General features: G+C 35.6%; 1 protein-coding gene across 1 annotated transcript in view; it reads right to left on the bottom strand.

Annotated features, from left to right (window-relative positions):
• The window catches only part of Cmtr1 (Cap methyltransferase 1), a 105,267-nt gene that overhangs the window by 70,695 nt on the left and 21,576 nt on the right, over positions 1 to 12,996 (bottom strand). The window contains exon 4 of the mRNA XM_075367888.1: positions 6,333 to 6,500. Coding sequence (XP_075224003.1) covers positions 6,333 to 6,500 — 168 coding nt within the window. The remainder of the gene's footprint in view (positions 1 to 6,332; positions 6,501 to 12,996) is intronic.

Genomic DNA, 12,996 nt, shown 5'->3' with positions numbered 1-12,996 from the left:
ATTCAAAATTTTTTATGCAGCAAGAAGTTTGATGATAACAAAACTGTCAAAAAAGCAGTACACGAATGATTCAAAGAGCAAGGTAAAGGACTTCTACACTGTGGGAATCAGAAAGCTCAAAGAACAGTAGGGCAAGTATGTAAATTTTTCTAGAGACTATGTTGAAAAGAAGTGTAAGTTTCATTGTCATTAAATAAATAGTTTTTTCTCTACATCAGTTTGTCTCATTTATTATTGAACATCCCTCATAATAATGGATTACACAGGAAACGAAACAGAGACATTGTGATAACATTTGTAGATTTCAAGAAAGCTTGCGATTGCATCCACAGAGAATGTCTACTAAAAATTCTAACACAACTCTGATTAGATATCAAATTAATAAACATGATAAAACTGACACTCACATACACTAAGTTGAAGGTAAAATTCAGAGGTGAGCTCTCAGAACCTTTCGAGATCAAAACAGGTCTGTACCAAGGTAATGGACTGTCACTGCTATTATTCAATTGCAATCTAGAAATGGTAATGAGGGAATAGCTCAAAAAAAGGCTGAAAGATCAAAACAAACTGTCTTGGTGTTTTGCTGATGACTTAGCACTGCTAGCAAATGACATTGACAAAGCAAAATCACAGATATTAAAACTTTAAAACATTGTAAATGAAATTGGGTCTCAAAATTCAAAAAACAGAAATTATTCCCTAAAAACCAACACAATTAAAAGAAGTAAACATGAATGATAATAAAATCAAAATAGTAACCCGATTTACATACCTCACAGAAATAATAACAAACAACGTAAATGAAAAAACCTCAATCCAAATAAGAAGAAACAAACTAGCTAAAGCTCAAAAATTAACCTGATACACTTACAATAATAAATGCCTATCAATAAATCCAAAAATAAGACGCTACAACAGTTATAAAACCAGAAGCCACTTATGCAGCAGAAATACTCTTCCACCTGAATGAACAGACAGACTCCAGATAAAAATTGAGAAGAATTGGAAGAACCTGTATCAATAAAAAGTACCAGAAAGACGGGCAGTGGTGGATTGTGCCCAATAAAGTCACGTACAAAGAGTTAGAACCCATCATTGATACCATGCGTTAAGAGAAGACTAGGATTCTTTGGACATATCATGAAGATGGAAGGAAGATTCAAGACTTCTGAAACAGCTAATACAGTACAATCTCAATTAGAAAAGCAGCAAGACAAGATGCAGATGGATCAGAGAAATAAGAGAGGATCTGAAGTAAATTGGCTTTATACTAGAAGACACCACTGATACATAGAATTTAACAAGAAAATCAAGAACAAAAACGCTCGCGTTACACTCAAGAAAAAACTCACAACATGAACATTTTCAACACTAAAAAGGGCATAAAGATCTTAAAAAGGGCACCCTCAGATCTTTAGTTATGACCCATTAAAATATTGAGAAACTTCTTAAATAATAGAATTCAAAAATAATAATAACTACAATTAAAATTCCTACCTTTATTTTGCACACATTTACGTTTACCCTAATTACTTTTCCTTATTTTACTTTTGTGTTCAGTGAAGTCTCGTCTTTTATCATCCAGCAATAGTTACTCATCATAGATTCATCCTATCTCTCTTGATAATGTTGTTCCATCTGCAATATATTCTTGTGGATTCTTTCTCCTTGTTCATCGCTGATATCACTCGAGCTTAAAGGGGAAAAGTCCAAATCAGGATGTAAAAAATGAATTTTATGACATTCTGCAGCCTAAATTTTTGTAGTCCACTAAGAGCTCATTTATGAGCTGATTGTGGTTTTCAGCTTTTTTGTTTCCAAGAAAACTAGTAACAATATCTTTGAATAACTTTCATGCTGCTAGTTCTTTACTTTAGGATTCAATTTGCTGTCAGATATATTTTCACGAATTAATTTTCTTATTTGTCCCTCGCTGAATTTCTCCTCTTTTAATCTGGCTTCACTTAATTGTGAAAAAACTCAGCTTCATATTTAAAGCAGTCTCCATCTTTACCTACGGCCTAGTTTTATGTTTAGAGGTGGTAAAATAATATCTGCTTCGACAAGAGGAATATTGACATTTTCCTTTCCTGGGGCGATTTATTTTTTGCCAGTCTTTAACTGTGTAGTATTTATTATCTGTAGCCTGACTATCACGCAAATACAAGAAACACATATATTTTGTAAAGCCACTCTGGAGACCAAGAAGCAGCCCTATCGCTTTCAGGTCAGCGATGATTTGCCATGAGTATCATCATACTTAATAGCTTTTAAAATTTTTGAATTTAAAATTTTTTTTTTTTTAGTTTTGATTTCTATATACTGAAATTTTACTATCCAAATAAATTCCATTCTTTAAAACATGAACCTAGGAGATTCTGATGCTGTTTCAACCAATACAAGTTACGAATTAGGTCGCTCTGCTCTGCTTATGAGGTGAGGTTCAATATTAGATTCTTCTGGAATGTAATTAATATCTATTGAAGTTGAGGATTCAACGGTAGAGCGGAATTTCTTTCCAAGAAGTTTGAGCAATCAGAATCGGCAAATTAACACCATAAAGTATTGGTCTCATAGGTGAAAAAATACTTGGTATGCAATACTGCTTTTATTGTTTGAAATGAAACCAGTAACATTTGTTAAGAAAAAATAGCAGTCATCATATGGTTGGTAGGCTCTCACCAGATCATAGGTACACCAAAAGGCAAATGCTCTTTTTTCCTTTTAACCAGCAGGTTAGTTTAACCTGATGCATGCTACATGTGGAGCCCAGGATTTATCTTGGTCTCCCAAGGGAAAGCCAAAATAATGTTTGTAAGCGGCACTTTTGGCAGATTCGATACTGGTTTTCGTAGACTTTTTGTGGTGAATTCTCTGCAAATTTAACGAAAAATATTTGGAGAATTTTTACAAGCCTGATTTTTATTCATTGTAAAATTCAAAATGTTTTATTGAAGAAAGTAAACTGAAATGTAATTCAGTTCTAATTTATAAATACTTAATTACTTAAAATACTTTAAAACTGTTTCACAATATAGTGAAATAAAACACAGTGCGCAATACACATGCATGCACGTGTGCAAGTGCATATACACACACACATAACCACCATCACCTCCCACACATACACATAACCACCATCACCTCCCACACATACACATAACCACCATCACCTCCCACACACACACACACACACACACACACACACACACACACACACACAAATTAACAATTCTTGATGTACAGTAAAATAATACCAAAAGTTGTTCTGTCATAAAAATCTTTTACTAAACTTATTATAAAACCACTACCACAATTAAAGAATAAAGCAGCAAATCATATCAAGAGCTGAACTGATACTGAAGAATATTTCATCACTTTGAATTACTCATTACTTGACTTACTGAATTGTCTACACATCTGGCTTGACATTAATTTGACTGTTATGAATCAAATACAAGTCTACAGCATGCATCACAATATAAGTCATATGTGAATAAGTAAACATTCAGACGTACTAACTTATTTGTATTGTTTGTTCCATGAATGATGGAATAAATAAATTTAAGGGATTGTAACTTAATGTTACGTGATGGGTTGTTTTGGAATACATATTTGAATTCAGCATATAAAAAATACTATATAGAATGTCTACTCCCTTTTCAGTTCCAAATTTTATGTTGACCAGTGAAATTATTAAAATTTATATATAAATGGTCAACGATTTACATTTTCTAAAAGTACTAAAGAATCTAGAAGATGCTATTTAGTTCAGAGATATGGTGAAAATCTAAGATTTTGAAATTTTGGTGATCATCCTCATATTAACCTCCCTGTAGTAGAGAGGATGCAACAATTTTATGTATTAACAACTGCTAGAATAAACACATGGCTAACAAATAAAGGGACTAAGTTAGTCCTATTATATGAATTTCTTCCCATTATAAATGTCAACAGGCTTCTCAGAGGGTGGATGGGCCATTGTCCTGTGGTGGGAAACTGTGCCCAAAAGTACAGGAATTTCTTCAAGAAGTCAACAATATTAGAATGGAAATAAATAAATGGAAAAACACTGTGTTAAAGATCATAGTGTTAATTTCTTGCATTACACTATGATGCTGGCTTTTCGTTAAATGTTGTGAAGTTAAAATAGCTTTTTGCACCGACTGCATGTTACATTACTGTCTCAACATTGGCTAGCCAGACCACACGTATATTTATTTCATTCTAACCTATTTATTTATTATTTAATTTTAATACTTTTATTAATTGATGTCATATTTCTATATATGTAATTTTTAATTTTTAACTTTTAATAAATATTTAATTTTAATTTCAATTTTTAACTTATTTCTATATTTAACTTAATATAATATATTCAACTTTTAACTTCAATTTAACTTATTATTGATTGTTATAATTCATATCTTTAAAACAATTTTCAAGATAGAAAATTTGCATTACAAAAATGAGTGATACTAATTATGAACAACATTGTGCAATCAAGTTTTGTGTTAAACTCTGTGAGAATGCAACTGAAACTTCTTCAAAATTGTAAAGGACATATAGAGATGGCGCTCTGTCATGAACCCAAATTTGTAGGTGGTTTAAAACATTTTCAGATGACTGGGAATCAGTTGTGAACGATCCACACTCTGAAAGACTGTTAATGTCAAAAAGTGACGACAATGTTGAGCGAATCAGAGTCTTGATAGGGTATGACCGACGATTAACTGTCAGAATAATTGCAGAACAATTGAATTTGAACCAAACCCAGTCCATCAAATTTTGACAAACAAATTGGACATGAAAAAAGTTTGTGCAAAATTGGTCCTAAAAAAAACGTCACTTTTGATCAGAAAATCAACAGGGTGGAAGTGTGCTGCGATCTTTTAGGGTGAATTGAAACTGATCTTGATTTTCTAAAAAATGTTATTACTGGTGATGAATCTGGAATATTTGAGTATGAACCAGAAACAAAACACCAGAGCAAGAAATGGTACACCTCAAACTCACAAAAAATGGAAAACATTCCTGCAGTTCCTCAACCACTTTATTCACCTGACTTGAGTCGCTGTGACTTTTTCCTGATCTCCACTTAAAACACCTCAAAGGACACCATTTTGAAACAGTAGAAAACATAAAAAAAAATTTAACCAACCATCTGAAGGTTATTCTAGTTTCTGAGTTCCAACACTGCTACGGAGCGTAGGAAACCGTTTGCAGTGTTGTGTGGCTTCCCAAGGGAACTACTTCGAAGGTGATATAGTCCATGTGTAATTAGATGGTAAATAAAGTTTTTCTGAACCAGTCTCATTACTTTATTTACACTCATATATATATATAACACAGAGTACTTCAAGGAACTGTTCTCAGTCCCTTACTTTTTTTGTTTATTAATGATCTGCCTCAAAACCTTGAACCATTCATTGTAATTCTTTTTGTAGATATAACTGTATCTATATTTGAACAAAATTATTTAAAAGGAATTAAAAATTGTATGATACCAGTTCAAAAACTTATTCACTGAATGGATTATTAAGCAGCTAACTTTAAATATGAATAAAACTGTCACATTGTGCTTCTCAGGTAAATGTAACATTGCTAGTCATGAGGGTAGAATTCCCATTCTTTGTAACAAAATCAAGTGTGCTTTTTAAAGTTTTGCCTTAATAAAATAGCAAACTGAGGTTATAACTAAATATCTATTATACCTATGTATATTCCCATACATAGAATAATACCATCTCTTGGGGCTCCCTCAAAAAGTAAAATGAATTTTTAAGATACAATAATGGTCTGTCAGATCATTATCTGGAACCCAAAGTATGAATCGTATAGATCTACATTTAGAAAATTGAATAAGAACTTAGATTAGATAAAATAACATAAAATTAATTAGGTAAAAACTTATCCTTGTGTTTTTTTATAAATGTGCAATCTTGGGCTAAAAAGAACGGTCACTTATTCTTATAAAATAATAATATCTAAATCAGACAACTGAACTGTTCGCATTACTCAACTGATAGAAGGAACTTGACTTATGAGGAAGGGGCATTGAAAATGGCCCTTCCATTGCCATTTTTAATGAACTGTAACTGTAAGATTAGTTGCAAATGCAACTGACACACAATTAGCTAACTGGGTCTAAATTCAATAAATTGTCAGTAATGTTCCATACACTGACACTGCATTTATCTCTTACACAAGGCCATTGTGGAAGGGTTAGGGTAAATGTACATAATTATTTTTTGATAACGGTTAATTTAAATTATACTATAATTAAAAACATATTTAGATAATCATTAAAGTATGAATTAAAACACAACCTTGCTCTCTAAAATGTCACTGAGTAAATCTGGATCACAGAAATCATTATATGAATCCATAACCATCACTTTTGGCCCTTCTTTGACCCAATCATGTAATTCAGATTGATCGAGACTTTGAAGATGATCACATTCTAACCAGACAGGAAATTCTTCAACTGATACTTCCTGAAAAATTAAATAGTACAATCTAACACAATTTAATAATCATTTACTTTACTACTTTTACATTTTGTTTACCGATTATAATTCCTTCTAAACTTAGACAAAATATTATTTGTGTATCTTTTATCATCCAATACTTATCATATACTTGAAAAAAAAATACTAAAGTCAGTTCATTTAAAATCATCCAGCTAAAAATTAAAATTAAGCCTACGGTCTCGAATGTCATGAAACATTTTTACTTGTTCTACTTGCCATTCTTATTAACCGTGTAAAATTTTATTTTGATATCTTAAATACCCTCCTCTATGAATCATGAGACCTTGCCGTTGGTGAGGGGGCTTGAGTGCTCAGGGATACAGAGTAGCTGGACCGAAGGTGCAACCATATCGGAGAGGTATCTGTTGAGAGCCAGACTAAGGAATGATTCCTGAAAGAGGGCAGCAGCTCTTTCAGTAGTTGTTAGGGGCGTGAGTCAGGACGACTTAAACGGCCGTATCAACATCACTCAGTCCTCTGAGTACTGCGCAGCTGAAAGCAATGGAAAACTACAACTGCTTTTTTTTCCAAGAAAATGTGGCTCTCTGCATTTTCACATAGCAATAATGGAGGCGCCTTCCTTGGTAAAATATTCCGGAGGTAAAATAGTCCCCCGTTCGGATCTCCGGGTGGGGACTACTAAGGAAGGGGTCACCAGAAAATTAAAAAATAACATTCTACGAGTCGGAGCGTGGAATGTTAGAAGCTTGAAAAAGGTTGGTAGGCTAGAAAATTTAAAAAGGGAAATGGGTAGGACAAATGTGGATATAGTAGGAATTAGTGAGGTTCAGTGGGAAGAGGAAGGCGACTTTTGGTCAGGTGATTTTAGAGTAATTAACTCAACGTCGAATAATGGGCAGGCAGGAGTAGGTTTCGTGATGAACAAGAAGATAGGGAGGAGAGTGGAGTATTTCAAAACGCATAGCGATAGAATCATTGAAATAAGGATAAAATCAAAACCTAAACCGACAACGATTGTTAACGTCTACAAGCGCCCATGATGATGATGAGGTAGAGTGTGTATACGAAGCGATTGATGAAGCAATTAAACACGTAAAAGGAGATGAAAATTTAATAATAGTTGGAGACTGGAATGCAAGCATTGGAAAAGGCAAGGAAGGAAATATAGTGGGTGAATACGGGCTGGGCAAAAGGAATGAAAGAGGGGACAGACTTACAGAATTTTGCACAAGTATAATTTAGTAATTGCCAACACCCAATTTAAAAATCATAATAGAAGAATATACACTTGGAAAAAGCCAGGCGATACTGGAAGGTATCAGATAGATTATATCATGGTTAAGCAAAGATTTAGAAATCAACTCGTTGACTGCAAAACTTACCCTGGAGCAGACATTGATAGCTACCATAATTTGGTGATAATGAAATGTAGATTGGGGTTTAAAAACCTGAAGAAAAGGTGTCAGATGAATCGGTGGAATTTAGAGAAGCTTGAGGAAGAGGAGGTAAAGAAGATTTTTGAGGAGGACATCGCAAGAGGTCTGAGTAAAAAAGATAAGGTAGAAAATGTAGAAGAAGAATGGGAGAATGTTAAAAAGGAAATTCTTAAATCAGCAGAAGCAAACTTAGGCGGAATAAAGAGAACCGGTAGAAAACCTTGGGTTTCAGACGATATATTGCAGCTGATGGATGAACGTAGAAAATATAAGAATGCTAGTGATGAAGAACGTAAAAGGAACTATCGGAAATTAAGAAATGCTATAAACAGGAAGTGCAAACTGGTGAAAGAAGAGTGGATTAAAGAAAAGTGTTCAGAAGTGGAAAGAGAAATGAACATTGGTAAAATAGACGGAGCATACAGGAAAGTTAAGGAAAATTTTGGGGTACATAAATTAAAATCTAATAATGTGTTAAACAAAGATGGTACACCGATATATAATACGAAAGGTAAAGTGGATAGATGGGTGGAATATATTGAAGAGTTATACGGAGGAAATGAATTAGAAAATGGTGTTATAGAGGAAGAAGAGGAAGTTGAGGAGGATGAAATGGGAGAAACAATACTGAGATCTGAATTTAAGAGAGCATTAAAAGATTTAAATGGCAGAAAGGCTCCTGGAATAGACGGAATACCTGTAGAATTACTGCGCAGTGCAGGTGAGGAAGCGATTGATAGATTATACAAACTGGTGTGTAATATTTATGAAAATGGGGAGTTTCCATCAAACTTCAAAAAAAGTGTTATAGTTATGATACCAAAGAAAGCAGGGGCAGAAAAATGTGAAGAATACAAAACAATTAGTTTAACTAGTCATGCATCAAAAATCTTAACTAGAATTTTATACAGAAGAATTGAGAGGAGAGTGGAAGAAGTGTTAGGAGAAGACCGATTTGGTTTCAGGAAAAGTATAGGGACAAGGGAAGCAATTTTAGGCCTCAGATTAATAGTAGAAGGAAGATTAAAGAAAAACAAACCAACATACTTGGCGTTTATAGACCTAGAAAAACTTTCGATAACGTAGACTGGAATAAAATGTTCAGCATTTTAAAAAAATTAGGGTTCAAATACAGAGATAGAAGAACAATTGCTAACATGTACAGGAACCAAACAGCAACAATAACAATTGAAGAACATAAGAAAGAAGCCCTAATAAGAAAGGGAGTCCGACAAGGATGTTCCCTATCTCCGTTACTTTTTAATCTTTACATGGAACTAGCAGTTAATGATGTTAAAGAACAATTTAGATTCGGAGTAACAGTACAAGGTGAAAAGATAAAGATGCTACGATTTGCTGATGATATAGTAATTCTAGCTGAGAGTAAAAAGGATTTAGAAGAAACAATGAACGGCATAGATGAAGTCTTACGCAAGAACTATCGCATGAAAATAAACAAGAACAAAACAAAAGTAATGAAATGTAGTAGAAATAACAAAGATGGACCGCTGAATGTGAAAATAGGAGGAGAAAAGATTATGGAGGTAGAAGAATTTTGTTATTTGGGAAGTAAAATTACTAAAGATGGATGAAACAGGAGCGATATAAAATGCCGAATAGCACAAACTAAACGAGCCTTCAGTAAGAAATATATTTTGTTTACATCAAAAATTAATTTAAATATCAGGAAAAGATTTTTGAAAGTGTATGTTTGGAGTGTCGCTTTATATGGAAGTGAAACTTGGACAATCAGAGTATCTGAGAAGAAAAGATTAGAAGCTTTTGAAATGTGGTGCTATAGGAGAATGTTAAAAATCAGATGGGTGGATAAAGTGACAAATGAAGAGGTATTGCGGCAAATAGATGAAGAAAGAAGAGAAAAATATAGTTAAAAGAAGAGACAGACTTATAGGCCACATACTAAGGCATCCTGGAATAGTCACTTTAATATTGGAAGGACAGGTAGAAGGGAAAAATTGTGTAGGCAGGCCACATTTGGAGTATGTAAAACAAATTGTTGGGGATGTAGGATGTAGAGTGTATACTGAAATGAAACGACTAGCACTAGATAGGGAATCTTGGAGAGCTGCATCAAACCAGTCAAATGACTGAAGATAAAAAAAAAAAAAAATCTTAAATACTTTTTAAGTTATTACATTTTTAAAAAAATATGTTGTTTCCGAGGCTTTTAGTGATTGTGACATTGATTTAGTAAAAACTCATAACTTTGTCAAGTTTCATCATATCACAATGGTTTTTTCACTAAAATTTTCAAAAAAAATATACAGAATAAGGTAAAAATACATTTAGCAACTTGTCTCTAAATTCCTGCAGTAAATATAAATTCAAACCAGGATTTCATAATTTTTTTGAAGAAAAAATATAAAATTTTAAAATGCGATTTAAGATAAAAGGCACTACAGTAACCAAAGTTTTTTTTTTTTATATAATCCTAAAAGTATGAGCAAGTAGGTTCTGGAAGAAAATATGTAGTTATTTGATTGCCAATACATTTAATACATCATGAAACAACTGATAAATAATTCACATTAATACGATGCAACTCAAGATAGTATCATGATTCTATAAATCAATTTATGGCTTTATAAAATATGCATTACTTACTGTATTTATTTAATTTATCACATAAAATCATTTGTACAAAGTACCTTTTAAAACATGAAGACTTGAAGTGTATAATTTAATTTTGACTAAACTTTAAAAGTTAACATACAACAAACTGAATAAAATCAGTGAATTAAAGAGGAACTTACAAAGTCTTCTAAAAGTCTTGATGTAGGCTCTTTGTTACTTACACCTGTTACGTCAGTGGAATTACAAAAATGTTTCTTACAATAAAACTGTTTTGAACATTTGAATAAAACACCAACAACTTGCTTTTTTTTTTTGTTATATGGGCATCAACTACTACAGTCATTAGCCCTAATCACATTCTTTAAAATAGTAATTAAATCGCCATCAGGTTTGTCATAAGGAATGATGTAAAGGGCCCTTACATTTTATTTAAAAACACCAAAATACACAAAACATTTAAACACAGACACTGAAAACATTTACAGGGTGAAAAAGGCCCCGATATTAAAATTAAAAATAAATAGAACACAAAAAATATAAATGAAAAAAGAACGGCTTCTCAATACCAACATTTCCTTTTGGCTACTTTGTTTTATTTAAGCACCCGCAGGGCACGTGGAACCACCGTTAAGCAGCAAATCAATTGCCCTAGGATGCCGTGGTAGTTGACTTCCCCCTATAAATAGTCCTGTAGGATGTAACCCATAGGGGTCTTCCCCATGTCATAAGAGCAATTTGACCACCTGTTCAGGACTTCAAGTGCACCATTGGTCTATAGTAGGAGCTTTTAAGCTTTGACTGTTTCGAGCAGGATTGCGTAAGGATAGGTGGCCTTGCTCGGAATAACTAAGCCAAACGCTCACCTGTTTTGTGATAGGTGACAGGATTCTTTCAAACTGCAGCTGTAATGCCTGGCAGTGCAGCTGGTGTATTCTCTTGTTGGTAAGCTGCTATGGAGCAATCCGGGGGAGATTGCCTCGAGGACTTGGTTGGTTTAGCCAAGGACTTGGTTACCAGTGACCCCTTCCTGCCCAAGAAAGTCACTGGGCAGGTCTCCGCCGAGGCCATGGTACTCTAACGAGGTCTCCACGAGGCGGGAGGCCCTACCCTCTCATGTACCGGCAGATTGCACGAAAAATCCTGTCAATGCCTTTGTGTCGAACCGTGCGAAGAAAACTTCAGTTGGAATAGTCCAGGGAGAGCAAGGCAGTGGAGGGCGAGCCAAGGCTGACAGGCAGCTCCCTGCGAAGTCGAGGGTGGCGGAGCACAGCGGTGAGGTGGTCGACTCTGTCCTGGAGGATTCTGAGGCGAAGCCTCGTTTGCAGAGGTCTAGCTCTCAAGATCTGAAGGGATCGGGCAGATCGAGGGTATGCAGTCCACTTGGGCCAAAATATCCTCCAAGAAGGAGTCACGCATTTCAGTCGAGTTTCGACAGTTAGTCGACTTGTACCTTTCCGAGTGTGCCTTGATGGTTTCTGAGCAGTCATTGAAAAGTGGGGGCTACCAAGGCGCTAACCGAGCCCTAGATTCAGTCGTTGATCAACTATCGGACAAGGTGGACCAGATGGTGGATGGAGTCATGGAGTTCAAACCAGTAACGGGGAGGGTCCTTGGCGAGATCCACGCCTCTTTAAAATGGGTGGAAAATGTGAAGAAGCCTGTCTCCTTCGCTGCAGTAACAGATGCACCTGGGCCTAAACAGATTAGTCCCTCGCCACCAGTTCAGGGGTCGCCTAACAAAATTACACGGGCCACCGTCAAGGTGGTCCCAGTAATACCTGGTCCGGGGGCTTCATCTGCGATGATGGAGCTGACCCTGAAGAAGGTCCTGGACCCGTGGATAGAAAAGTTCCACATCTCCTGGGTCACGAAAACAAGTGACCATGGAGTGGTCCTGGAGGTTGTAAGTGAGCAGCAGGGGAAGCGGCTGCTGGAGGCCGACATTCTGAAGAAGAACAGGCTGAAGGCTAGGTTGCTCGCCAAGTGGAGGCCCCAAATATTGGTGTATGATTTACCAAGTGCAACGAGGGCAGAGGAGCCCGAAATCCTCAAGGCGATACACAGCCAAAATCCTGTGTTGGATATGGCTGTCGAGAACTTTCTCAAGGAGACCAGGGTGGTCCGGCAGTTGGGGGTGGAAGGAAGCCTCAAAGAGCCACTGGGTGATTGAGACCTTGCCTAAGATCCGGCAGGTCATGGTGGCCGGCTGTTCCTTGGGTGGACTTCTTGCACGGTCACTGACCGTACAGAAGTACTCTGGTGCTCCAAATGTCAAAGCTTTGGTCACACCTCTCTCCACTAAAGAGCACAATCAGAGAAAGTATGGTCATTGCGCCCTTGCAGGGCACAGGGCAGTTAATTGCCTTAGTATGACAGCGCCTGCAAAGTGCACTCCTTGTGCCTTTGCAGCCAGGCTTTGATGCCAGACACCAAGTGGAGGTCAAACAATCCAAGTCGCACGACATAGC

The sequence above is a fragment of the Lycorma delicatula genome, chromosome 6 (assembly GCF_047948215.1).
Source record: "Lycorma delicatula isolate Av1 chromosome 6, ASM4794821v1, whole genome shotgun sequence".
Classification (NCBI taxonomy): Eukaryota; Metazoa; Arthropoda; class Insecta; order Hemiptera; family Fulgoridae; genus Lycorma; species Lycorma delicatula.
This window is presented reverse-complemented; position numbering and strand designations above follow the sequence as displayed.